This window comes from Grus americana, chromosome 3 (assembly GCF_028858705.1).
Source record: "Grus americana isolate bGruAme1 chromosome 3, bGruAme1.mat, whole genome shotgun sequence".
NCBI lineage: Eukaryota > Metazoa > Chordata > Aves > Gruiformes > Gruidae > Grus > Grus americana.
In genome coordinates, this window is record NC_072854.1 from 106,185,130 (window position 1) to 106,209,231 (window position 24,102).

Here is a 24,102-nt window from a genome sequence, read left to right on the forward strand (position 1 = left end):
ATAATCATAATTCCAAACTATTTTATTCTATATATTCAAGTTTCTGTAAATTCCCTTCAGCAGAGTAGTAATGGAGCCACCTAAATTATTCTGCATTTTTGCTTAGAAAGGTTATCACTGAAGTGTGGGCTGCTGCCTGCATCCTAATCAAGCTAAGAGCTAAATTCAGGTATGATTTTACAAAACTGATGGCCTCATCCTTAGAAGTTTGGGGAAAGCCAGTGTTGGGGATTACTGGTTTGGCGTGTATCTGTGACTCCACACAGAATCTATGAAGCGTGATTCTCTGATCAGTCAGAACCCGAGTCGTATCCGTTTGGCACCACTATGAACATGTGACTGTTAGGAGCCACTTTTAAGTACTTAGCCAGTTTATGACACTAGGGATATGAAAATAAGAGAAAATGGTTACTGCCAATAGCTTCCCATTTTATCAAATAGGCAGCCAGCCAATTGCAAGCTGTGTCCCAGTTTCTTTGACATAAAGCAACTGGTGAGTGGTAATGTATTAATATATGTGAGCCCCTTGGGAATGCCTTGCCTGCATCAGTGTTTAATTTTTATTGAGCCTCAGCCTTACTGTGAACAGCAAAATGGAGCACTTTGGCTAATTACAGACTCTGTATTCATAAGGGATTGGCTTGCTTCTGGTTCACTTAAACAGTTTGTTAATTCAGCCTCTTCTTCAAAGTTCTTTGGGGACGCGTTTGTTTTAATTGAGAGATTATATGCAAGAAGAGGAAGGTGCAATAACTACAGAGATTTGTAGTCTTCAAATCTGACAATCACTAAAAATAGCTTTGGTTTATGTAGTTTGAAGGATTCACTGTTGGGGAAGGTTCTGGAAAAACAGTAAAGAATTGAGCGCCAGCTATATAGATACAAGAAAATAGCAGTTAGGATGCTTTCAGCAAGCACTGAATATATCCCTCATTATAACATTGTGTGGCTTTAGGTCTGTTTCTCTTTCTATGAAACAACATATCTGTTTTCGTATGTCTCGAAGTCAGATAATTCTTTCAAAGGGCTTCAAAACCAGTGATACCTTGCCATTTATGACATTAGAACTTAATGCTTAAGATCTACTGTAGATCTGTTATTAAAGAGATTATATGTAGGCTATAAAAATATGTTCGGTTTCATTATATCCTTGTTTTAGAAAGAGTTCTTGGGAATTACTAAATGGGCATACAATATGTCATATAAATCTGATCCCAGTGGGCAAAGAGTTTCTTAAGGATGGATTTTTGGTTTTATCTCCAAAATACTTAGAGAAGATTATTGGCAAACTATGACCAGGTATGTGATATGTCACCAGATATTATATAACTTACATTTTCCAAAATAGAATGGAGGATGCAATCCTTCTGCAGCCAGGCGCTTTCTGACATTTGGTTTGGGGAAAATGTTTCTATGACATTAAAACAAGTAGGGATCATGTGAAGCAGGTGCTGGCATGCGTACATGCATGTACATGTGGGTCCGTGTTTTTATGGTGCTATAGAATTAGATTGGCCTAAGTTTTCTGGTTACTGGAGAATGATTGATTATGTAGAAGGAAGCTATGAACTTTGTATAGCCATGGTCAAACCTCTTCTATCCTGAAGTAAATGACAGGAAGGACTGGACTTATTTTCCGAAGCCAGCAGAAAGTGAGGTTCTCTCAGGATATGGGTATCTCCTTTCATTCGGCGGTGCTTTGTAGTGTATATATATATTTGGGGGCTTTATAGTATATATATGTCTTTGTGTGCTCGGTAAACTGTTAAATATTTCATTGTGTGGACATTGGTGTGTCATACAAGTATTACATGATTCACATAAGACATATACTAGTATCAGCAAATGCTATGGAGTCTGTATCTGTGCTCTCTTTTTTGCTAAATTGCCTTTGTTTCTCTAAGGATAGGATTACATGACACACTACAATGCTGTACAGAGAAACACAAACTAGTTGTGAATGAGCGGTCTTGAGCTAGCGAAAGCAGTACAGTATGCAGCAGTACAGGCTGCTTGGGCTCATTAGCCCTGTTGAGGAGTGAGAAAGGTGAGGTGTGCCATATAGGTCTACCATGATTTTTGTGATTAAAATATATTCAGTTAATGATGACAGCAATATTATATAATTGTAATTGCAGCTGTATTTCAAATCTACCTACCTGATTGATTCACTTATTTTAGGACTAAGGACAATAAGGAATTTCCTAGATCAGAACGCGATCCATTTCGTTAATCAACCACTGTAATGTTATTACTTTACCTTTGAGGAAATTTAAATTAAGTTGAGATTAGGTTATGCATCATAATTTTTTTCATTAATCTGATAACTCCTTACTAAGGGGGAGAGTTGATTGAACTTGCTTCCTTGCTCAGCGAACATATTTCAGACTTCAGTTTGCTCATGCCAAACACTGCTGAACAGTATAAGTGACCTTTCTCAAATTATCAGCAAATAATTGTTTTAAGCTAAAGTAAGAGTGATTTATAAACAGCAGAACTGGAACTTACCTGGTAGGGAATTGAGGTAGATAGAAGACAGACTTTTACTCATTTTCCTACTGTAATGGAGCATTTTAATTGTTAGGCATAAAATCCATAAAGCTGCAAGTGTAAGAAAATGTCATTCCTTTTTCTTGATTTTATTTGTGGTTTTGGGGTTTGTTTTTACTTTTGTTTTTTTGCAAGTCCTGAAGGGATGATAGGAACAGAGCAAATTCAGCAAGAAATCTAACCACAGGCAAGGTGACATTAATCTCAAAGATGTTCCAGATGAACTTGAACTGTCTTGAAAAATACAAATACGCAGAGAAAAAACCCTGCAGGGACAACTTCAGTTATTCAAAACTTAGTCGGTTCAGCACTTCAGTACTAGCAGTAGCAACAGCAACAGTAGATTCTAAATCAGGAGCTGGGTTGTTTAAAAAACCAAACCAACAAATCACCAACCCAAAACCTCTTCACCTAATCTTTTTTTGAAGAAAGTTTTAACATTTTAGTTAGGAGGTTGGGGGTTGGCAATGCTTGGTCTGTTCTAGTACTTCTGTCACTGTGGCTTCCAGTGGAGCTGGATCTGCGGTAGTAGTGGTAGAAATTTCTTTTGTACTCAATTGTTCTGGTGTTTACCAGATTCAATTCTGGTTTTTACTACTCAGCAAAAATAAAATAAATCTATCTTTCAAATTTATATACCATGTTATATACCCTAATACACATCCCAGTTATGTTTTACTGTATTTACAGGTTTTGGTAAATAACTGAAATCAATGTTACCTTAAGGAGCAATTACAGAAGACATTCCATTGAGACTGAGATACTGTAAATAAAATGTAAAACCTAGTGAGCATAATATATAATTCCAGACACCTGAGTGTCTGCATACAATTTTGTTTTGGTATGTTTCCATATTTAAATATTCTGTAAAAAAAAAAAAAAAGGTCAAAATTACTTACAAGTATGAAAGTAACAGTAATTTAGAGGCATGAGTAATCAGAAACTTAAAGGCTGTGGGTTAACACCACAGGTTCAACTGTAGATGTAGCATTCCAAAGAAGAAGATACGGCTTGATCCTGTGTCTGTGTCAGTGTTGAATGCATGTACTTGCAAAAAAACCCCCACGATATGTTTAGTGAAACATTACTGATCTCGATGGATCAGCTAACAGGGAACAAGTTAGCTTTTTAGCTTTTTCTTCGTAGCAGATGATAGCAGTATTTTCTGAGTATGGAGGTGGTTCTACTTTACATGTAGGTAAATATTACGGGAAATCAGCATTTTTAAAAGTAGCCCCACCTTTCCTTGTTTATCCTTATTCAGCTGACATTTTCTTTCCTGCATATTTTGGGTGAAGGAGACTGACCAACGTGCAGTAGAGTGATTGCCATATGAAATAATTATTGTGCTTGGACCTTGTTAGGTTCCAGACCTTCACCTACCAGTAGCTCCCACCATTCTCTGCATGCAGCAGCCACAGTGGACATAGCCCGTTGGAGAGTGTCAGGTGTCACAGTAGCCGATTTCAATTGACTGATCATATTCTTTTCTTCTTGATAAATTTGCTGGTTATTACGATGATCACTCCTTCTGTTGTTCTGCCTCATAGTCACTGGCAAGCCTGAGATAAAGTGATGGATTTTAAGTGTGTGTTTCTGGATGTGTCAGTTCATTGCTTCATCACGGATTTAGGGATTTATAGATGTGTGACATTCTTTTAGCCAGTCTGCGGGCTGATAGTCATTAGCAGAGTAGTTCTGTAAGCCTATAGCATGGTTCATTAGAACACTTAATATAAGGTTATATAAGCAAATTTAGCAAATGTGATGTATAATCACAAGGAACTTTTAAAGTGGTGTGTATCTATCCATACGTAAGAAGAAATCATACTTTTTTCCTGGGGTTGAAAAAATCTCATAGGCAGAAACTACAGCAATAACACAGTTTGTTTCAGAACTGGGAATAACAGAAATAGTTTTACCTTTTGTAGTGCTAGACGTTTTTTACAACCTCAGTAAAGATGTTTTTATTCCTTATTTAGCTAGACCTGACAGAAAAAGAAAATATTGCAGCATAGCCACACTAGAGGGGTAAGTCTGCAGGGTAAATACATACCAGGTTTGTCATATGCATTATGCATTATATTCAGCACCTCCTAACCGGTAGTCAGCATTTAGTCTTTGAAGTTTAGGTGCTTGTGTTATCTGAGAGAAAAACAGAATTTTTAGTCTAGTCAAAAGGTACTTTTTGACTGTGGAAGTAGCAGTGATATTCTGCCTCACAGGACAAAGAGGCTGATGCTTCCAGAGTTCTGATAAACTGCTGCTGTAACAAAGATCACAAAGGGAACAAAAAGTGGCACCATGTGACGTTTTTCCTGTTAGCAATTACAATGATGGAGCACATGAACTTTGTCCGCTCTTATTAGAGACCAAAGAGTTCGTCGTTGTTACTGGTTTCTCAGTACGTGTTTTATTTCTTGATTTATCTAATGCTCTCTTTTTTTCATACCTCATCAATACGATGAAACTGCTGACTTTTGACTAATCACCTGGGCAGCAGGAAAACTGTCAGGAGACCCTTCCTACTGAGTGACTGGGAGTGCAAACCCTAATCAAGAGACCATGTGGATAACTTCTCAAGAATGAATATAAAATTATGGATATAGGAAACATACTGCAGGTACCCAGGTAGTTATTCAATACTTTGTCTCCCTGTGACTCAGTGCAATACAGAAGCTTGTACCCAAGCAGACATTGCTGTGTATAAAATGATTTAAGTAAATACGATGTATTTTTAAACTTATTTTTATCATCTCAACTGCCCTCCCACTGCCCCCATGTTTGTGCTGCAATTCAGTGGTTCAAAACAGAGTTGGCTTATTTCGAAAAGCTTTCTGAACATCCCTGGATTTAGGAAGGGTTCTGCTTCACGTTTGACATTCATGCTTATCATTCATCTCTAAGACTGAACATCAAAAGCAGCTGTGATAGCCCTCTGTGGGCACTCTCGGTCTCTCCTTGACATTGACAGTTTGGAGCAATTGCTGTTTATTGCTCTGAGAGGAGAACCGTGTTGATACTCAAGCATAAACCCATGTGGAATAGGCCTGGACTTAGATTTGGATTTGAAGTTCTTATAATTCAGACACCATTTAGATAAAAACTGTGGAGTGCATTGTTGGTAGTTATGACCGAATATGTCTGAATTTATGTAGAAATTCCCAGTGAAATTCAGGAGAAACTACAAAGGTCAAACTCTTGAGTAGGATGAGGGGAAGAAATAAAAGGTTTTGATTAGATAATTCAGCACATGCCTTCGTAGCACTTCACTTGAGCTAGTAATGCTTTACTCCTTGGAAAGTCATAATTTTCTTCCCTTTGGGTCTGACCATTACTGGGAGAGGAGTGTGTCATGAAGGAAGGTGGTTGGTACATATTTCCAAGAAGTCCAGATGTCTTTTGATCAGATAACAGTTTCATCTCTACTTTTATCAAGGTCTGAACTTTCTATTAACTGGCCTGATAAACAATAAGAATATGAAACAGTTGTTCAGTAATCCTTTTTTTAGAGGTTTAAACATATGATCTGTTATTGGGACTGCAGTGATATTCCGAATTAACATTATCATATGAAAAATCTTCATATTTTAAAGAAGTCTTCAGTAAATTCAAAAGGGTGGTTTCAGGATGTTCTGTTTGATTCTTCTGGAAGAAAATACAATACAGGAGCAAATCTGATTTTTTTGTGATTAAGCGGATATTCTGTTGTCTTACATTTTGCCACTGTTTGAATTTTGCATTCTTTATTTCCTTAGTTGGATACTTTGATCCCTATTATGCTTCAGCCAGAGATTCCTTTCAGCAAGACTTGGCTCTCCTTTTCTATTATGTTTTCATTAGTGTTTGTTACCCCAATGCTTCCAGACTCAAGTAAAGAATAAAACCCTACTGTGCCCGGTGCCACAAAAACCACATGGTAATAAATATGAAGAGCATTTGTTTGCACTCCCAAGACACGTGCGTGACAGGAAAGGTTGCACAGCTGATCTGATGATAGAAATCTTGTTTTCAGAGAGCTACTTATTTTTCTTGTTAGCAGGCATAGTTTGAATCTCTTAGTTTTAATTGAAGCTAAAAAATGTTTGCTGTTTTTGAGGGGTCTGATGGTTTATTGAGTTAATAATTGCATGTAGTCTTTAATCTCTACAGCAGCTGTTCAAATCCAGCCCAGTCTGGAATCAACTCAAACTACAGTAGTTCAGTTGATGACTGTTGGGAGTAAAATTATCTTGTGTCGTATGCTTAGAGACTTGTGATGCTTGCTCTACAGAAATACTAATAAACATAGACAATATGATGAGATAGATCTCTGTCAACATCATAGTGAGCATGAGCTACACCCCCCTGCTATGCATATGCACACATAATTAGTTCCTAAGCTGCCTCAGAAGAAATTCTAGAGTTCGCATGCAGGCACTGGAATAAAGGATATTGCTGTTTCGAAAGCATTAATTCGATCTGCAGATTTTGTAGGATGTAAGCTTGCAACGCTGTACGGATTCTGTCAGTTAGGAGTTGGCCTGTCAATACAACATCTTTCATAAAACTAAATTCATTTAAATTCTCTTTTGTTTGAAGTGACCTAGGACTTTAAGTGCATTAGACTCTGAGCATGTGTGAGACACAAAACTGGTAAGCATGTATATCAGTACTCGGTACTTACTTGAAAGCTACTGCTAAACTGCTATTGGATGATAAAGTCAACTTTCTTCTGGTCTTCAGAGTGGGTTTACAGTGTTAGGAACATGTAACTTTTTACACTCTAAGGATAAAATTTGAAGTTAGCTAAAAACGTGTTAGTATACAGTTTAGTTTATGGAAATCATGAGTTATGGATGAGTTACTTTTACACAGCTTTGGTACAGCATCTCTTGTTAGTCAAAAGAGGCATGAGATAAATTTTAAATCTACTGTTCATGCAAACAGAGAGGCTGTCCTCAGGTGTAGTGGGTTGACCCTGGCTAGAGGCCAGGTGCCCACCAGAGCTGCTCTCTCACTCCCCTCATTCACTAGACAGGGGAGAAAAGGCATAACGAAATGCTTGTAGGTTGAGATAAGGACAGGGAGAGATCACTCACTAATTATCGTCACGAGCAAAACAGACCGAACTTAGAGAGGGAATTCATCTAATTTATTACTAGGCAAAACAGAGTAGAGGAATGAGAAAATAAAATCAACTCTTAAAACACTTCCCCCACCCCTCCCATCTTCCCGGGCTCAACTTCACTCCCGGCTTCAACCTTCCCCCCCTCAGCGGCACAGGGGGACGGGGAGTGGGGGTTACGGTCAGTTCATCTCACGGTGTTTCTGCCGCTTCTTCATCCTCAGGGGGAGGACTCCTCTCATCGTTCCCCTGCTCCAGCATGGAGTCCCTCTCACGGGGTGCAGACCTTCAGGAGCAAACTGCTCCAGCGTGGGGTCCCCCACGGGGTCACAAGTCCTGCCAGCAAACCTGCCCTGGCGTGGGCTCCCCTCTGCACGGGTCCACCGGTCCGGCCTGGAACTTGCTCCAGCGTGGGCTTCCCACGGGCCACAGCCTCCTTCAGGTGCCTCCACCTGCTCCGGCGTGGGGTCCTCCACGGGCTGCAGGTGGAATCTCTACACCCCCTCATCCTTCCTCCATGGGCTGCAGGGGGACAGCCTGCTTCACCATGGCCTTCACCACCGGCTGCAGGGGGATCTCTGCTCCGGCGCCTGGAGCTCCTCCTCCCCCTCCTTCTGCACTGACCTGGGTGTCTGCAGAGTTTCTTACATCTCACTCCTCTCTCCGGCTGCAAAAGCTCTCTCTCTCTAAGTGTTTTTCTTCTTCTTAAATATGTTATCACAGAGGCGCTGATTGGCTTGGCCTTGGCCAGCGGCGGGTCCGTCTTGGAGCCGGCTGGCATTGGCTCTGTCAGACACAGGGGGGAGCTTCTAGCAGCTTCTCACAGAAGCCACCCCTGTAGCCCCCCTGCCACCAAAACCCTGCCATGCAAACCCAACACATCAGGTTATACAAATGAAAGAAAGAAGAACGTAGCGTGACTGGGGAAGCGGAGATATGGGAAAATCAAGTAAAATATTTTTAACTGCAGTAGTAAACACTTTTACTAGTTCTGTGTTGGTTTAATTGTTTACTACAGCTTGCCTAAAAGAGGATGGAGTTAACATACTGATAGAGATTTTGTTTGCATCCGGAAACACGTGGGTCATAATGATTTTCCCTGCATCCTACAGTAAATTTACGGTAACCTAGGTTTTCAGTATTTTTGTTGCTGAGGTGCCTTTTCCTCTTTAACACTCTGATAGGAAATTTGCTACGTATAATCTAAAAGCTTCTCTCCTTCCTTCTCTTAAGTCTTTTCTGCCTACTCTTTAGTTACATTTATTATCTATGAAATATGGAATGGGATAAAATCGGGGTGTACCTCATTCAATCAGTCTCTTGGGCACTCACATAGTTTTAATTTCAGATTTTTTAATTTTAATTTTTAATTTAGCTAATTTGCAGAACTGACAGTAGAATTGGGATGAAAGAGCTTACAATATTTATACTTTACGCACAAATAATTTCATAAATGTTGCGTAACTAGAGATAGTGCATCTCTTCTTCACATTTTTTTATTTTATTGTAAATATATCGGTTTCATATTTACTAGAAAGGTATTAGTATTGCAATAAAAGTACTGAATGTAATCCCTTTCATCCTTTCCTTGTATACAGTACTGTATCTGGAAAGAAAGGCCTTAAGATAGGACTTAAGAACTCAGAGGAAGTATAGTATTTCTGGCAGGCAATTCATTCACTACTGAGACTCATTTATTATATGCATTGTGCCAGCACTATTTTTAGTCAAATTTACAAGTTCCTGAATTCAGCACTTTCAAAAGTTAGAACATAACAATTGTTATTTTTAGCAATCATTACCTAAGGATGTCTGTGTGCTTACCTAAGGATAACGACAAGATACATCCTGCTGTGCCTGCACAGGTGTTCGAAGCAGGGGTAGCTTGTAAGAGGAAAAGTTACAAAACTATTGTAAGAGTGAATTGTTCAAACTTTTGACTAGGTCACAGTTTGGTCCTTATCCCCCTTTTACACCAGGGAGGAAGAAAGATTCGCCAGTGCGATGCCTGGTGGAAATGGAAATATCCTTTGAGGGGAGATACGTAGGGTTATTCATAATATTATTACTCACAAAAATGTTTACGTGTAAAACTGTTTCAGGTTAACTGTCTTTTGCTGTTAATCTCATCCTTTAATTGTTTATTCAATAATCAAAGTGGCAAACAAAGTATCACCCTACTGTAATAGACAACCTCATGCTTTACAGTTCAGCTACTTCCGGTAGTGATCTGGAGGATATGTAAACGTATGTCCTTACAAGATCAGAACATCACAAGTAACGGCAGAATAACGCTGAAGATGCAGCAAAAATGTACATAAGTAACTGTTGTCTGTAATTTACTCCCGAGAGCAGTGTACTTTTCAGCTGCTTGGGGTAATGTAATTTATGCATCTGTTCCTCAGAGCTGTGTGGAAGATATTGGCAAAATTTGACTTGCTAATGGACTGTATTTGGTCTAATTTGGTATGCAATAAAGTAAATATTTGCATTTTAATAAAACTAAAGAAATGGAGGTTAAATCAAATGTCACCGTTATGTTTAGCAGAATGCTCATTGTGGATTTAAGTCAGGATCAGACCCTGTAAAGCCAGTATGCAAATACAGAAAGCAATATAGTACCTAAAAATAGAGTGCAATGATTTTACATCATACCTGTTACATGGATGAAAATTGTTTCTGCTGGGAGTTAAATGTCCTGCTTTGCATTTAGATGCTGATGTTTTCAATAAAGCTGTTAGAATAGCAGGGCAGGGATTGTCTGTACCATGTCTGCACTGTACCAAATCCGCTTCCTCAGACTGACAGTCTTTACATGCCCGATACGGAAACAGCCCTTTCGTGAACACTTAGTTTGCAGCATTTATGAAACTGTCAGTCTTGGGCAGACCCCCAGGAGAAGGCCTGAGGGCCCTTCCTGCGCCGTGCAGATGGCTGAACTTCATTTTAATGATCACGGAGACTTCTGCATTCATAGACCTGCCTGTGAAATGAGGGGCTGGTTTTCTAGATCCTAACGAACAGCTGTGGTACTAATTGTCATTCTCACCAGTTTTGGGCGAGCAGACAAAGACAGCATGAGCTCTTGGAATAACCCAGCTGCGGGGCGTCCTGGCTGGCTGTGTCTGAAACACAATAGTGAGGTAGGGCAAGAAAGCATTTGTTACCCTGTTTCGTGTCAGTGTGTGAAAATTAGAGAAGTTCGCACGCCAGGGTTGCTAACCCAGCTTCTGTTACTAGTTCTGAATTAACGCTAAAAAAAGAAAGGTTGTGAAGATACCTCCTGATCCCTGCCGAGGGGAAAAGAACAGTTCGCAGAGGAGATACACTAGTAAGATCACAGCACATCTGCCTTAATGACGTGCCTTGCAAGGACGGGGCACTTTTTGAATTGTGCTGGTGTCCTGCAGACCTTACAGTGGAGAAGTCTTTTTTTTAAATCATAACCTCTTTACCTTTTGGCTGTTATGACCTGCTATATGCTCTGCAATACAGAAATATTTATAGATATTCTTGATGAATGTCCCGTAAAGACCTGATCTTCCTCTGTCACTTTTGTTAAAGTTATTATTTGTGTTATGATAAAGCTTAAGTATTCTAGTCATAAACTAGCTCCAGTGGAATCTATAGATTTTGAATACATTTATCCCCATTTTGTAGAAGACAAAAATGAGACAATGAGAAGTGAAACGATAGGCCTAAATATAGATGTGTTTAGTAGCTGAGATGGAAAGAGCATCCAGAAATCCTCTATTTTAATATTAGATCTGGTACTGTGTTACAGATGGGTATGAAGTGCTTTGTGAGAATGATAATTAGGTTCTTTGTGTTATTCATTTCATTGTCTGGTATTTGTACTGTGGAGTGACTTATGTTCACATCCACTTAATACTGTTTAAAGAAATTCCAATAGTGCATTAGAATAATGAAATTACCTTTACAAAGCATAGGCTTTGTGCTGCTTTGCTTCATTGTGATCCAGAAAGGTGGAGGGGTGAAAACACAGATGTTACATCCTTTCTTTTATTTGTGCTCTGCATTTGGTCCGTAACATAGTCTTGCATATGTGCACCATTGCTCTCTCCCAGATAAAATGTAAAGCTGTATATGTGAACTTAGTACATTCAACTGCGAGTTGTTATTTTGACAGTCTGGAATCCATTTCCTAGACCTTTTCTTTTCAGCTAGTTGCATACATCTGCATAGCAAACTGCTAAGTACTTCTAGAGGATTGTATAACATGGTTTTGAATTACTTAAAATGCTTTGGTTATAGGTTTGTGTTTGTAACAATTTTAACTGCGCAGCTGAGTTTCTAAGTGATTGCTATAAGCGACTAGAGAACAGAGCTTGTAAAGACACAAGCAAGTGTGGATTTTAACAGTAGAATTGAAAGAAATTGAACCTGAAAATTTGGACTGAAAACATTAGTGTATTTACCATGACACCATTGTATTGGGCTCTAGGGCAGCCTTTCAGAGGAGGTTTTGGAAGTCAAGTAACTCAGATCATTTAAAGTAGATTAGAAAGATACACTAGAACATGTATTTCAACAGTAAATTTCATATGTTTCACGTGTTTGATCAGTGCAAGCAGTATGTTTAAAACTGTTGCAAATGTTAAGATGTATGGTCTGTGTATTTAAATTATACACAGTTGACCCTACTTCTTTGATTTGTGCAACAGCAGGAGCAAACAGATATGATTTGTTTCAGTGTACGTACATTCCACGTACATGCACAGTCTGGCCAGTGCACTTGCTACTGCTATGTTCCTGTGTGTTTTTGCCTTTTTTTTTTTTTCCCCCCCACTTGCTTGCACTACACTTCTGACTTCTGTGGTCTGTGTTGTTCAGTTAGGAGAATTTCAGAGTCATTAAATAATCATCTTCAATTCAGCAGCTGATATTCCCCAGTAGCACAGGTTAACTCTGGCGGGCTCTATTAGGGTGGGCTTTAAAGTGTAATTAGAGTAAGTCTTGTGTTCTGAAAACCTTGGGTACGTCTCCATCCCCTCTTTCCCTGCTACTGATGAGGACCAAGTCTACGTGTCAGCTTTAGCAAGGGATTTGGTGGAAAAAAGCAGCAAAGTGAGCCCCATAGTGAGAAGCTGCAGCCATCCTTTAGTGGAAGTAGGTGCAGTAGCATTAACCACTGCAATAAAGCAGCATGCACTTAGATCAGGCTTAATTTGGGCCCCTGGAGTGATTCCGTGCACGCGTGGTGTTTTCAGTTTCTTGTTGCTTTTAGGTGCATGGAAAAGGGCTTGTGTGTTCGTAAGGTGAACAACTTGTTTTCACTTAAGTAATCATCAGAGCTCTTACGTGAAGGAGATTGAACCTCCACTTTTCTTCAGGTTTCTTTTTTCCTGCCATCTGTGGGAGGAGAAGGCAGGCATTAAGAAGGGAAGTTGTCTCAGCCTCTAACAGCGTAATGAAGACTCTCAGAAACCCTGGGAAAGATAGAGTGTCTAATCGCTGGCAATTTCTGGGTACGCTGTAAAATCTGTGGTTACAGTATGGAGGCTGGCGTGCACAGATGGAGGCTGATGTAGACTCAGAGTCTTTTGGGGGAAGAAACAGCAATTCTGTGAGAATTACTATTATTGCGTAGCACTCGGGCGTATTGGTCCCAAGCGAAGTGCTGGAAAGAAGCATGAGGTCTTGACATTTCAGTGGCTTAACAGTGACTGTGAAAACAGTTTGATTCACTCATTGCAGTTGATTTTCTAAGCCTGAGAATTTAATAGCACTGATGAAGGGAGATTACTATTCCTGCTATAATATCTTCCTGGTTTTGGTTTCTGTGAGGTATGTTATGTGCCCTGTTCTCACTGGTGAGACAAACCGTAAGAGTCATTCCATGTAAAAATGATACAATGTTCTGTGAAAGCAAAATTACATTTGAGAAGGAGGTATCCATACGTAGTAAAGAGAATAAGGAGGAAAAGTACTGACAGAAAAAGATGGGCTTAGCTCTTATGTAAGAACAACAGAATATATTTAGGAAATAGGAAACTGAATAAAATTATTTAGGACTGAGCTTCCCGAGAGGTGCCCCTCTGCAGTTGCAATCTACAGAGGTCTTTGTATTCCTGTAAACACAAAGCAGCTGTTGACAGGTGCTTAGCTTCAGTGCTTGTTTTTCCATGCTTTAGTTCAGCCAAACCTAGATGTCTATACACAGCAAAGCCTGCCTTATTTTCTTTGGAATTAGAGGGGAAGAGTCTATCTACATGTGCATGTATGTGTGTACTACTTTGTATGAGGATGTATTGAATTTTTATGGTGAGATGGTAGTGATATGAGTATGATATCTGCCTAAGACTTTATATTTTAAATGCAAATGATGGATTGTGAATAAGGATTTTGAATATTTACTGATATGGATGTTTATTTAACTATACGTATCAGAGCAAAACTTAGAAAGGTATAGTAGTTTCTTTCCCTTGCTCATGTTATAGCAAAAGCTGTTTCTGATTAGCAGCATTTTGGTCTAGAAGCTGACTTTTTTTTTCAGGCTTTCCTCTGTTTTTTCCCTGGTGAATGTCAGCCAGCAGAATTTCTGTTGATAAATTTGTAATGCTATTCATTAGCTTGGGACTCAAAGTGACCAAGTTGCAGCCCTTAAGAATTATGCTGCTTTGCCAGTTTCTCCTTCAACTCCGTGTTCCATGACCACCTCAAGACTTCATCTTGAGCTGTGTCAGAAAGCAGGTCATTATCTGAATCAGGATGTTCCTGGTTCAAAATAGAAGTATACTGTTTATATTCTAACATGCTTACCATCTGACAGCTTCGTATGCTCTCCCAGGAATGAATTAAAGACGTTAGTTTAATTCCTATTGCGCAGCTATCTGTATCACAGAAGTTCCTATTGCAGTTGACTACCTTGGCAGGAAGGAACAACAGGGATTGACTGTTGCTTGTTTCTCAGCCAGCTTTCTTCTCTCCAGGAGCCGAATCCCATGTTTGCTAAAGTTGATTGAAAGTTTCCATTGGTTTCAGAGGGCATTGTGTCAAACTGCGGGATGATTCTTAGAGCCAAGAACTGAGGCAGTGTTATTTTTTAGTTATTGAGTTACTTGGTTTACTTTTCCTCACAAGCCTTGCTGTTAGTGCCTTTCTACACTTTATGCTTTCAATTCTCTCACCTCCTTTTAGATTTGGTCTCTTAGGTAAATTGCCTGAATATAAACTGTAATTGGCTTTGCAGGCTGGGCTTTGCCTGCTTCTTTGCATGAATTCTCTTCAGAAACTGTGATCAGCACTGAGCCTTTACTTATTTATGTACACAGGAAAATGTCACTCCAAGAAAAGGGTGAAGAGACATAAATGGCCTGTTTGTTGTTCTATCAAAGACATAGGTAGATTTAATTTACACAAGAAACTGTGACTGGAAAGTGAGTCGTCTTCTGAGAGTCCACTGCTTCCTTTGTTTCCTTTCTAGCTTCACAGCAGATTTTATTGTTTTGTTTAGTTTTTTTAAGCTCTGCATAAATTTTCACCATGGGTTTCCTTCCCTGTTATTACCAGCCAGCCCACTGATCAGGCACTAGGGTTGTGTTCTTGCTAAGTTTGTGGATTGTGTTGGAATCAAAAATCAAATATGTGAAAATGAATACAAGATGCTTTTAAGTGTTATGATGTTTAGTGGGTAGACGTACATCATGAAGACCTTTCTTGTCTGCAATTTGTGATGAAGATGAATCATTCTTTGGGGAAAGGTTATAGTCATGTTGTAAATCACATTCTAAAAATGAAAAAAAAAAAATCCAGCAGTGATAAATAACTACCATCTGGAATCTGAACTATGTAATTGTATTATGATTTGTCATCCATCTAAGATAAGCTTTAGAGAATGTTTAAGTTGAAGGTGTAGACACACAGATAGCCAAATGTGTTAACTGCTTCAAGTAGTGAAGTTAAATGAAAGTAAAAAAAAAAAATGTTCCATGTGAAATGGAAAGACTCTTAGAACCAAGAAGATGGAATTCATTGCAGCCCAGCTGTATGGGAGTAGGTAGGCATTGGGAGTAGCTAATATAGTAGGTTTTACATTGTTATAAAAAATGGGGGTCACTTTAATTATTTGACAGGTGAAAATGAATTTACATCAAAAGAAGCCCCTCAAATGCTTTTTGTAATTTAACTTTGGTCTATGTAGCTCCAAGATGCAGCAAGGGATGAAGATGAACTGTGTATGGGATTGTCTAGCTTTGAGAAATATGTACTGCTGGAAATTAATCTATTACTTGAAGAAAAGAAACAGATTTCTGAGAAAAGATGTTGGAAGAAAACAAGAGAAGCAAGCCAGCTAACAAAGGGGAAAGCAGTGAAAAAAGAAAAATGCCTTTAGAAATAACTACCCTGAATCAACATCACATAAATTTCTGCTTCTGCCAGCTGCCCACTCACTTTCTCTTTTAATAGAAAGAATCATCTTGAGTCTGAAGCAAGTAGTGTGGGGAGCCATGGATTTACTAAGGAAGTGACTTTCCTGTCATAGTGGGTTTTAGCTTGCAACACTGACTTAGTAATGAATTTGATCTCTTTAGGGTGTATATAACATATCAAAATGGTAGAAGCAGCCTTTTATTTTTTCAAGGACGCTCCTCCAATATAGAAATGAAGCTTCAGTAATAACGTTATTATTTCCTTTCTGAATGCATCAGTGATGGAACTTAGTTCTTTAAGAACTCTTTTTACAGGCATTCATGTAGTCTCACAATGCTTCTGTGAGTGAGGCAGTAATATAATCTACATTTTGTAGGCAGAAATCTGGAGTACCAGCTAAGACGGTAAATGATTTGTCCCATGCATCTCAACAAGCCCCTGGAGTACAGCCATGGTTAGAACCTGAACAAACCTGCCACTGTGTCTTGTGCTCATTGCTCATAGCCAAGCTGTCTGTCAGTGGAGGTATGTCTAGGGACAGACACAGACACACAGGAGACTTGCAGAGATGGTTTGTTTTCTGAAAAAACTGCTTAGATTAATAAAATCAAAGCGGTGTTTTACTGACGTCTGTTATTTCTGTTCCTTTCTTTTTAGCTGGTGTTGCCGGAGTACTCTATCCATAGTCTTTTCTGCATAATGTTTTTGTGCTCTCAAGAGTGGCTCACACTGGGGTTAAATGTTCCTTTGCTTTTTTATCACTTTTGGAGGTAAGCCCATCTTTTATGTGCTCACTGCTTGTTAGCCTTACTTGCCAAGTCAACACACATGCAGATTGTATGAAGTGTAGTGATAGGAGTATGGCTGATATATAATAATATAAATGTGGCTTTCAGTTACTAACTTAGATAAATATTCCGAAGGGTGTCAGGATGCACTCACCACAACTGAATGAAAACTTGGAAATTAAATAGGCTGGAATCTGAAAGCGGAACTTGTTGAGGCTCTAAATATTTCACAGATAGGGAGTTGTAAGGCAGTTCATATCTGAAAGATGTTGAACCTATTCATTCAGCCCTAGTAAGGAAACTTTTCCATTGGAGTTGTGAAATAGAGACTGGGCAGGTTGATATAATTTTGCTTCTCATCTTTGGGAGCTTTATGCTTTTTTTTTTTCAGTATAAAATAAGTTGTTTCTTGCTGTACAGTAGAGAATTTCTTTTCTGCAAGAGAAGTCTCTCTTGGAGACTCTTGGAGTAAGGGACTGCAGTAGATGAAGAGCTGTTGTCTTCACCCTGCCCACGTGAAAAAGTGGGGAGTGTTTCCACTCTGGATCTCTGCTAGCTGTTTAAATTCACCGAGGGGCTTTCAGAGCTCATCCCGTAAGACCTACTATTGAGCAGCTTTAATGTTTTCTGGACAGGCAGTGCAGCTGCTGCATCTTCCTCTGCATTCTAGTGGAGGATCGGCTTTCTGTTGCCTCTGAAGATAACCAAGAGACATCAGTTTTTGTGGTTGTCAGTCTGGAGTCTTAACTAGTTTTGCATTTCCACAATGTTCGTAAAAGCACAGATTATTTTTGTCTGTCAGGGTCTCTTTGTGTTACAAAGATACATATGGCAGCATACAGCTCCTGTTGTGAAGTAGCTTGAAGAATAAATCTAAAAGACCTAAAAAACCATTATCTCAACCAGGAACTAAAAAGTAGTAGCTTTTTTACACTATTTTCTGCAAAAGCTTGGTAGAATTAGAGAGTCATATGATAAAGTGTATTATTCAGAATTTAAAGTGCCAGTACAGGTCTCAGAAAACTAAATGGAGTGAAGCTACAAGTGCGTTTCTCCCTGTTGTTTGGGTCCAATAAAAATAATGTTCTATTGTGCAGTTTTAGGTTTAAAAAGCTGGGGTTTTTTTAAAAAAGGTTTTTTTAAAAAATATTAGAATTGTACTTTATGTCCAAGATGAAAATGGTCAGACACTAAATAATGATATCAGCCTTTGGAGAGAACATTTGATTGTCTTTGTTTCCATGGTTCTCCATAAGCTTTACTGTAATTACTCCATAATTTCTGTTGGTTTAACCACAGACAGGTTTGGGTTTGTTATGTAAAGTTCTGCATGAAACCATGGGAAGATACTGTGTAATCTCTTCATCTCAATGAAGATAATTAAGCAAGGTTTCACCTGTGATCTCTGTAAAGAATTTGGAATGTTATTAGAGATTTTAAGTGGATGTGACTAATATTGGAAGGGAGGAAGGCAAAGTTATTAGGAGTATATTTACTTTCAAAGTTTGCTGCTGGTCACTTGTTTGAGGGTTTTATGTCTATCTATCTGTCTGTTTATCTGTCTCTAAGCAATCCCAGCAATTTTCACTGTTTACATTGCTATTTCAAAGCAACAGAAATAACAATATTTCATCTGATTCATGCTGATCTTAAAGCAATTCATTAACTTTGAGGACTTCTTTTTTGGTTTGCTTTTGCTTTTTACTGCAAAGTAACTGAGACAAAAGCTCCTTTGCCAAAAAAAGTTATTTTGTCAGGATTTTCTCAAACATCCAGTAATTGCTGAGAATAATTGGAAATTTCTCCTGTGTAAGAAGAAAAACGTATTCCAATTAAAATTATTTGGATGATAAATTCTTGAGCAGTGCTACATGCAGAAAACATTAGTCAGCCAGCTCTTATATTACTCCATATTGACTTTTTTCCTTTTCAGAGTTGGAGGAATTGAGCTGTCAGTTGGTTGAGACTGTCACCTTTCATCATGTCTGAAATCAGTTGTGTAGATGCAGTTAAAGCCCAGTAATCCTTCCTCCATGCTGTGATCACAAGCCGCCACATATTGTCACTCACAATATGTAAGTTATTAGCGAGTAAGCCAGAAATAACTATATAGGAAGGGGGAATGTTTCAATCTAAAGAATTAATAGAACACAGAGAGTCCACATTCATGAATTGCTTGATTCTGTAAGAACGGTCTGCTTAGAGTAGCATCCTTATTTTAACATCTGGAAATAGAGGCTTGAAAAAGAGAGAAAAATTCCTCCTATACTATGGAAGATGGCTGTCTTCTGAGCTGGTGATCAGGAGGGTGTATATCTGCACAATATTTAATACAGAATATTACAGAGTCATTCCAGATGTCTTCTCCTGCTCTTTCAGGTATTTTCGTTGCCCAGCAGATAGTTCAGAGCTAGCGTATGATCCACCTGCTGTCATGAATGCAGATACCTTGAGTTACTGTCAAAAGGAGGCCTGGTGTAAGCTAGCTTTCTATCTCCTTTCCTTCTTCTACTACCTGTACTGGTAAGTCTGGTCATTTCACTAAGGAAATAGTAGCTGCTTTTCATTTCACATGTGAAATTGTATTTAGGTATGGCTGGAACCAATTGGCCCGTTTCCTTAGTTTTGTAAAACTTGCTTCTGATCTTGATTCAGGGAAGCATGCCCACTTACAGCACCATGTGCTTGTATCTGCTGACACCTCAGTACAGAATATTAAATGTTTATCTAAGGCCTGAGTCAGGCTCCAGGGCCAAAGTTTTTGCTCCTCTGCATAGTCTCTTAGGGTGGGTGAAATTGCAAATGTTATGATAATGACATTACATCAAATAAAAATGATGATTCAAGAGAATCATAAGAAAAATACTACGTCTGCTGGTGTAGTGATGCTTAAGATGGTAAGTAAATGGGTAGGTGGATGGTGGGTAGGAACATGGAGTGTAGCATGCCTGTAGTCATTCCTGCAGGCTCGCTTTCATGACAGGGTAAGCCTGTGTGTGGTCCAAACCCCTAATTTAAGTACATTCTTGAAGATACGCACCCCAGTTGTGTGTTGTCCCCCCTGCCCCTTTCAGCTGTCAGGTGCCCTTAGTGCACAGTGTGAGGATCATATTTAAGGTAAGGCCTTGGAGGAATCCCTGTGCTTTTAGTCACCCCTGTAATCACACCATAAAAGTACTTGACAGCAAAGGTTAACACACTTTAAATGGAGGTGTTTTATGATGCCTTTCTTCTACTCCTTCTTCCATAATGTATTTGCGTAGAGTGCCTCTTCAAGCCAGCCTTGCATGCAGTAATCCCTCTGTAAGGCAGGTTTGTGCGCTGCTGGAAGAAGATAAATGTTATTTCGCCTCTGATTACTGGTCCATTATCTGTTCTGATGTTCCCCATATCTTGAGGAGTCATTGCTGCAGGTTGTTGTTTCTCAATATTACTTTTAAATACTATTGAGAACAAAGTTTTCTGTCCACATGTACACGTGTATGTGCCTGTGTCTCATACATGAGAGAGAGAAAGAAAGTAGAAGGGCCCAGAATCACAGAAGCAAGTAGGTGCTTAACTCCCACTAAGATGGATGAGACATAAAAATCTGAGCAGGAGTTTAGCATCCAGTAGCTTTGTGGGTTTGGGCTGAGCACCTTTGCCCAACAGTTCTCTTCACAGGGCAGAGAGTAGAAAGCATGGCACTTAGGCAAGCTCTTTTGGTAGCGCGAGGAGAGATGGTGAGGCACGGCTGGAGGGAGAAGCATTTTTAACCCCGCTTTCCTGTGTTGACTGTCAAAGTCAGTTATGTAGCGTGGCCTAGCATTTCTGTTGGGACTCTACTGTTGTGCAGCTTCCTCTGAGCCCTGCTTCCTTCATGCTAAAATGTGGCCATAATCCAAAATCCATTGCTTGGTGCTAAATAAAATAGTATTAATTACATTAAATTTTGCTGTGCTTTCCTGGGTATTATCAGAATTAGAATTGCAGTAAAATGGAGCTGTGGCAATATACTGCGATTTCTTCACTTTTCAGAGTTACATTTAATATGTATGGATTCACTCCAGCTGGTGCTGTATTTTATGTTTCTTCTACTGCATGGAGTTTTTTTCCAAAGGAAAAAAAAAGATGCAGTTTCATGGGAAACCTTGCCTGCCCTGCCGAGAGTTGCTGGTTGAAGTTTTAAAGATCAAACACACTAAAGCAAAATGGTTTTGTTTCTTCACTGTTCAAATTCAGACATCAGACTGTGCTTTAATAAGCGCAGACGCAGCTTGTGGTGCAGTAGGATGTCAATAATGAATTTGTCATTTCTTGAGTGCTTTTTGATATTCATCTTTAATACTCCATAATTAAGATGCTTTAGAGAGATAGAAAGAATGCAAAGGAAAGCACAGGCCTTTACTGACATACCTGAGGAACAGACGGTAAAGGGTTATACAAATCAAAGTGCTCTGTATGCTTCAAAAGGATACTTTCATATTGTGTCTTTCTTTTACATTCAGCATGATCTACACTTTGGTGAGCTCTTAACTGAAAGATCATCATTAAAGACTGAAAACAACAAAGGCTGGAGGTGCAAGGACAAGTAAGCCAAGTGATGCATGATTAAAAAAAAAAAAAGCAAAGAGAGGAAAACTTTGAACCCAAGAAGTAAATAGAGTACATGAAAAAGAGACCCAGCAAGAAGCAGCAGAATACCATGAATGACTGAGTTAACTGTGTTTATCTCCTGTTTCTCAATGTGTTGCAGTAAATGACTTTCAAAACCCAAACAAAACAAAAAAAAAATGCAACAAGGTGGGCCAAGTTACATAACTATTCATCTCTCCTGGGATAATGCTGCTCGGCTTAGTGGATTCATTATAAACTATAGTCCCTACTGTCTTCCAGGGAGCAAAGTTTCTTTTCTTAATGACTGTTCTGAACCGAGGAAGCAGAGGGCAAGATCATCTTACACAGAAAGAACAGCTATACAACACATTCTGAAAATGAGCACCAACTGGAGTTCAGATAAGATGTGTGACTGTTCTGCAGGGATGTTCACATGACGCTAATCAAACAGGGATGTTGGATCTTGTGGACTTGCTTCGCAATTTTTCTTTCCACCCATAACAACAGTAACAAAAGAATTTGCAATGGCAGTGTTCTGTTTTCTAATGATCTGCTATTCCTGTCAGCGAACATCCAGTATACTTCTGTACTTCATTTGTAATGCACCAATAACATAGTGATATGGATAAATACATTGGATTTGACCTAATCATGCCTAGCACTTATCAGAATAGTGTTCCTCTGACTGCAAGAAAAAAAAAAAGGTAAAATCTACATATATTAAGGACGATTGTAACATAGGTATTATATTCATCACAATGCTGGATAACAAAATACTGGACGAGCTAATTGTGGTCTGTAGTTCTGTTTTGCAGCTTTATTTCTGCTGTCAAATTTAAGCTGAAACAAATATACAAAATGGTTTTGTCTTGTATGAGGTTTGTCTTGAAAGATGTTCAGGTTTTTATAATTTAAAAGTTTTTAAATTTTATCATATAATTCTGATTTAAATTCATATATATGGGCTGTATATCTTATATATATATGCATATACAAATACACATCTACATAAATACTCACAATCTATGTATATTTTAGGTTAATCTGTTTGATTGACAGGTCAGAGGCATCAAGTGTCCAGAACTACTGCTAAATATATTTCGGCACTGAACCTAGTGGAACAGGGCTGGTTCCCTCAAAGTCACTAAGGTATTTCAATGCAGCCACTGGTGCTCTGGATATTAGTCGAGCCTGTAAGATCAAGATCAACACCATGCATGCATAAAGACCACTTGGATCTCACATTGTGAGTGAGCTAATAAGGTATGTTGCTACCAGAGATGCTGCAGAGAACAATGCAGAGAGGCCCATCTGTACCCCAGCTTGGATACAGTTGGTCTTGTTAGCACTCGCTCATTGTTGACCCTGCCAAATTTGGTCTGGCTATTGAGAGCCAATAGATTGTTCCTGTACCAAACCCTGAGGACTTTTCAGTCTGGGCACAGGACTTCAGCAGGAGAGATGCAGTCTCACACTCAGCACTGCCTCTGTGCTAGCACACCCTGTTTCAGAGCATGGTGCAGAAGCAATGGCTGAATGGAGTTGTCTCATGTCTGGCAAGGTCCAAACTGAACTGGAGTTACTGCATGTGTACAGTGCCAAGACTTTCTGGTTTGATCTGGCTGTGGTAACAAAATTAAATCCTGTTAGCCTGCAAAGCACAGTTGCTGCATGCAAACTGTGTGCTCCTGGACCATGCCAAGTCCCAAATCATGCTTGGGCATTGCTTAGAAGAGTGCTAGCTGGCCTGCACAAAAATTATACCAGGGATCATTCTAACAATATTTAGATGAGCAGGTTGTTCCGAGTGCTGACATTCTTTAATTTACAAGTACGGACATAGCCAGTAGGTCTTACTGCATGTAATTTAGCTTCTTACAACATAGCATTCCCAGTTCTGGAAGCACACAAGAAGGCTGCCAAATCAGGTTACTTGGGAAGCTAATTTGGGCTCTGATGGTTCATTAGTTTGGATTGCACACATTACAGAAGAGGCTGAACTGCTCTTGAAATCACAGTGACCCTGCAAGCAATATAGATATATTCACTTGGAGTGTGCTTGAGCTAAGAAACTTCGCTGGGTTATTACAGAGCTAACTGATAAAGGTCTGCTGCCATGGTATAATTAATGCACAAACCATAGAAAGCTGATGATTGTAACTGAATTTCTTCTCTATATCCTAACTAAAGCATCTAGTTCTATAGAAGTATAGGAACTAGATTCACAAGAACAAATCACAGTGAATAACTTCTAGGTATCTTGCTACCTCATAACACTTTCAACTCTGAGCAGGTGACTGAATCTTTCCATGCATCTCCCAGGATGCACAGGAGGTGGAAAAAAATTAATTCGTGTTTCCTATATTCCAGATACGTTCTTTTAAGTCAGTTTCATCGAAAGGCCTGGAATTATTTTGTGAGGTTGGATGGGTGAAAGTGTGATCATGTCTTGCCTGAAAACACACAGTTTTCAAATCCTGACCTTTAGGCATGAGCTAGACTGCTGGCAGGTCAGTTGCTTCTTGGGTAGAGGCTGTGTGAGTTTTTGTAACTGGCATTGGCATCTAATTCTTGACTTTGCATAAGAGGCACCCATATACCTAGGTCTTCTGAATGTAGCTTCAGGTGACTTCAAGGACATAATGCTTGAATGGACATGCTAGGTCA

At 39.2% G+C, this 24,102-nt stretch overlaps 1 protein-coding gene across 9 annotated transcripts in view; it reads left to right on the plus strand.

Moving 5' to 3' along the window:
* Positions 1-24,102, plus strand: part of CNIH3 (cornichon family AMPA receptor auxiliary protein 3) — an 81,542-nt gene that overhangs the window by 32,297 nt on the left and 25,143 nt on the right. For 5 of the 9 annotated variants that reach the window (XR_008576601.1, XR_008576604.1, XR_008576602.1 and 2 more), the window contains exons 4-6: positions 16,709-16,821; positions 19,219-19,362; positions 21,327-22,698. Coding sequence is in view for 1 of the 9 variants with exons in the window: in XM_054822151.1 (XP_054678126.1) it covers positions 16,709-16,821; positions 19,219-19,362; positions 21,327-21,354 (285 nt within the window). In the remaining 8 variants the exon portion in view is untranslated. Of the gene's footprint in view, positions 1-16,708; positions 16,822-19,218; positions 19,363-21,326; positions 24,083-24,102 lie in introns of those variants that run through there. The other 4 variants (XR_008576608.1, XR_008576606.1, XR_008576607.1 and 1 more) reach the window with 4 other exon arrangements.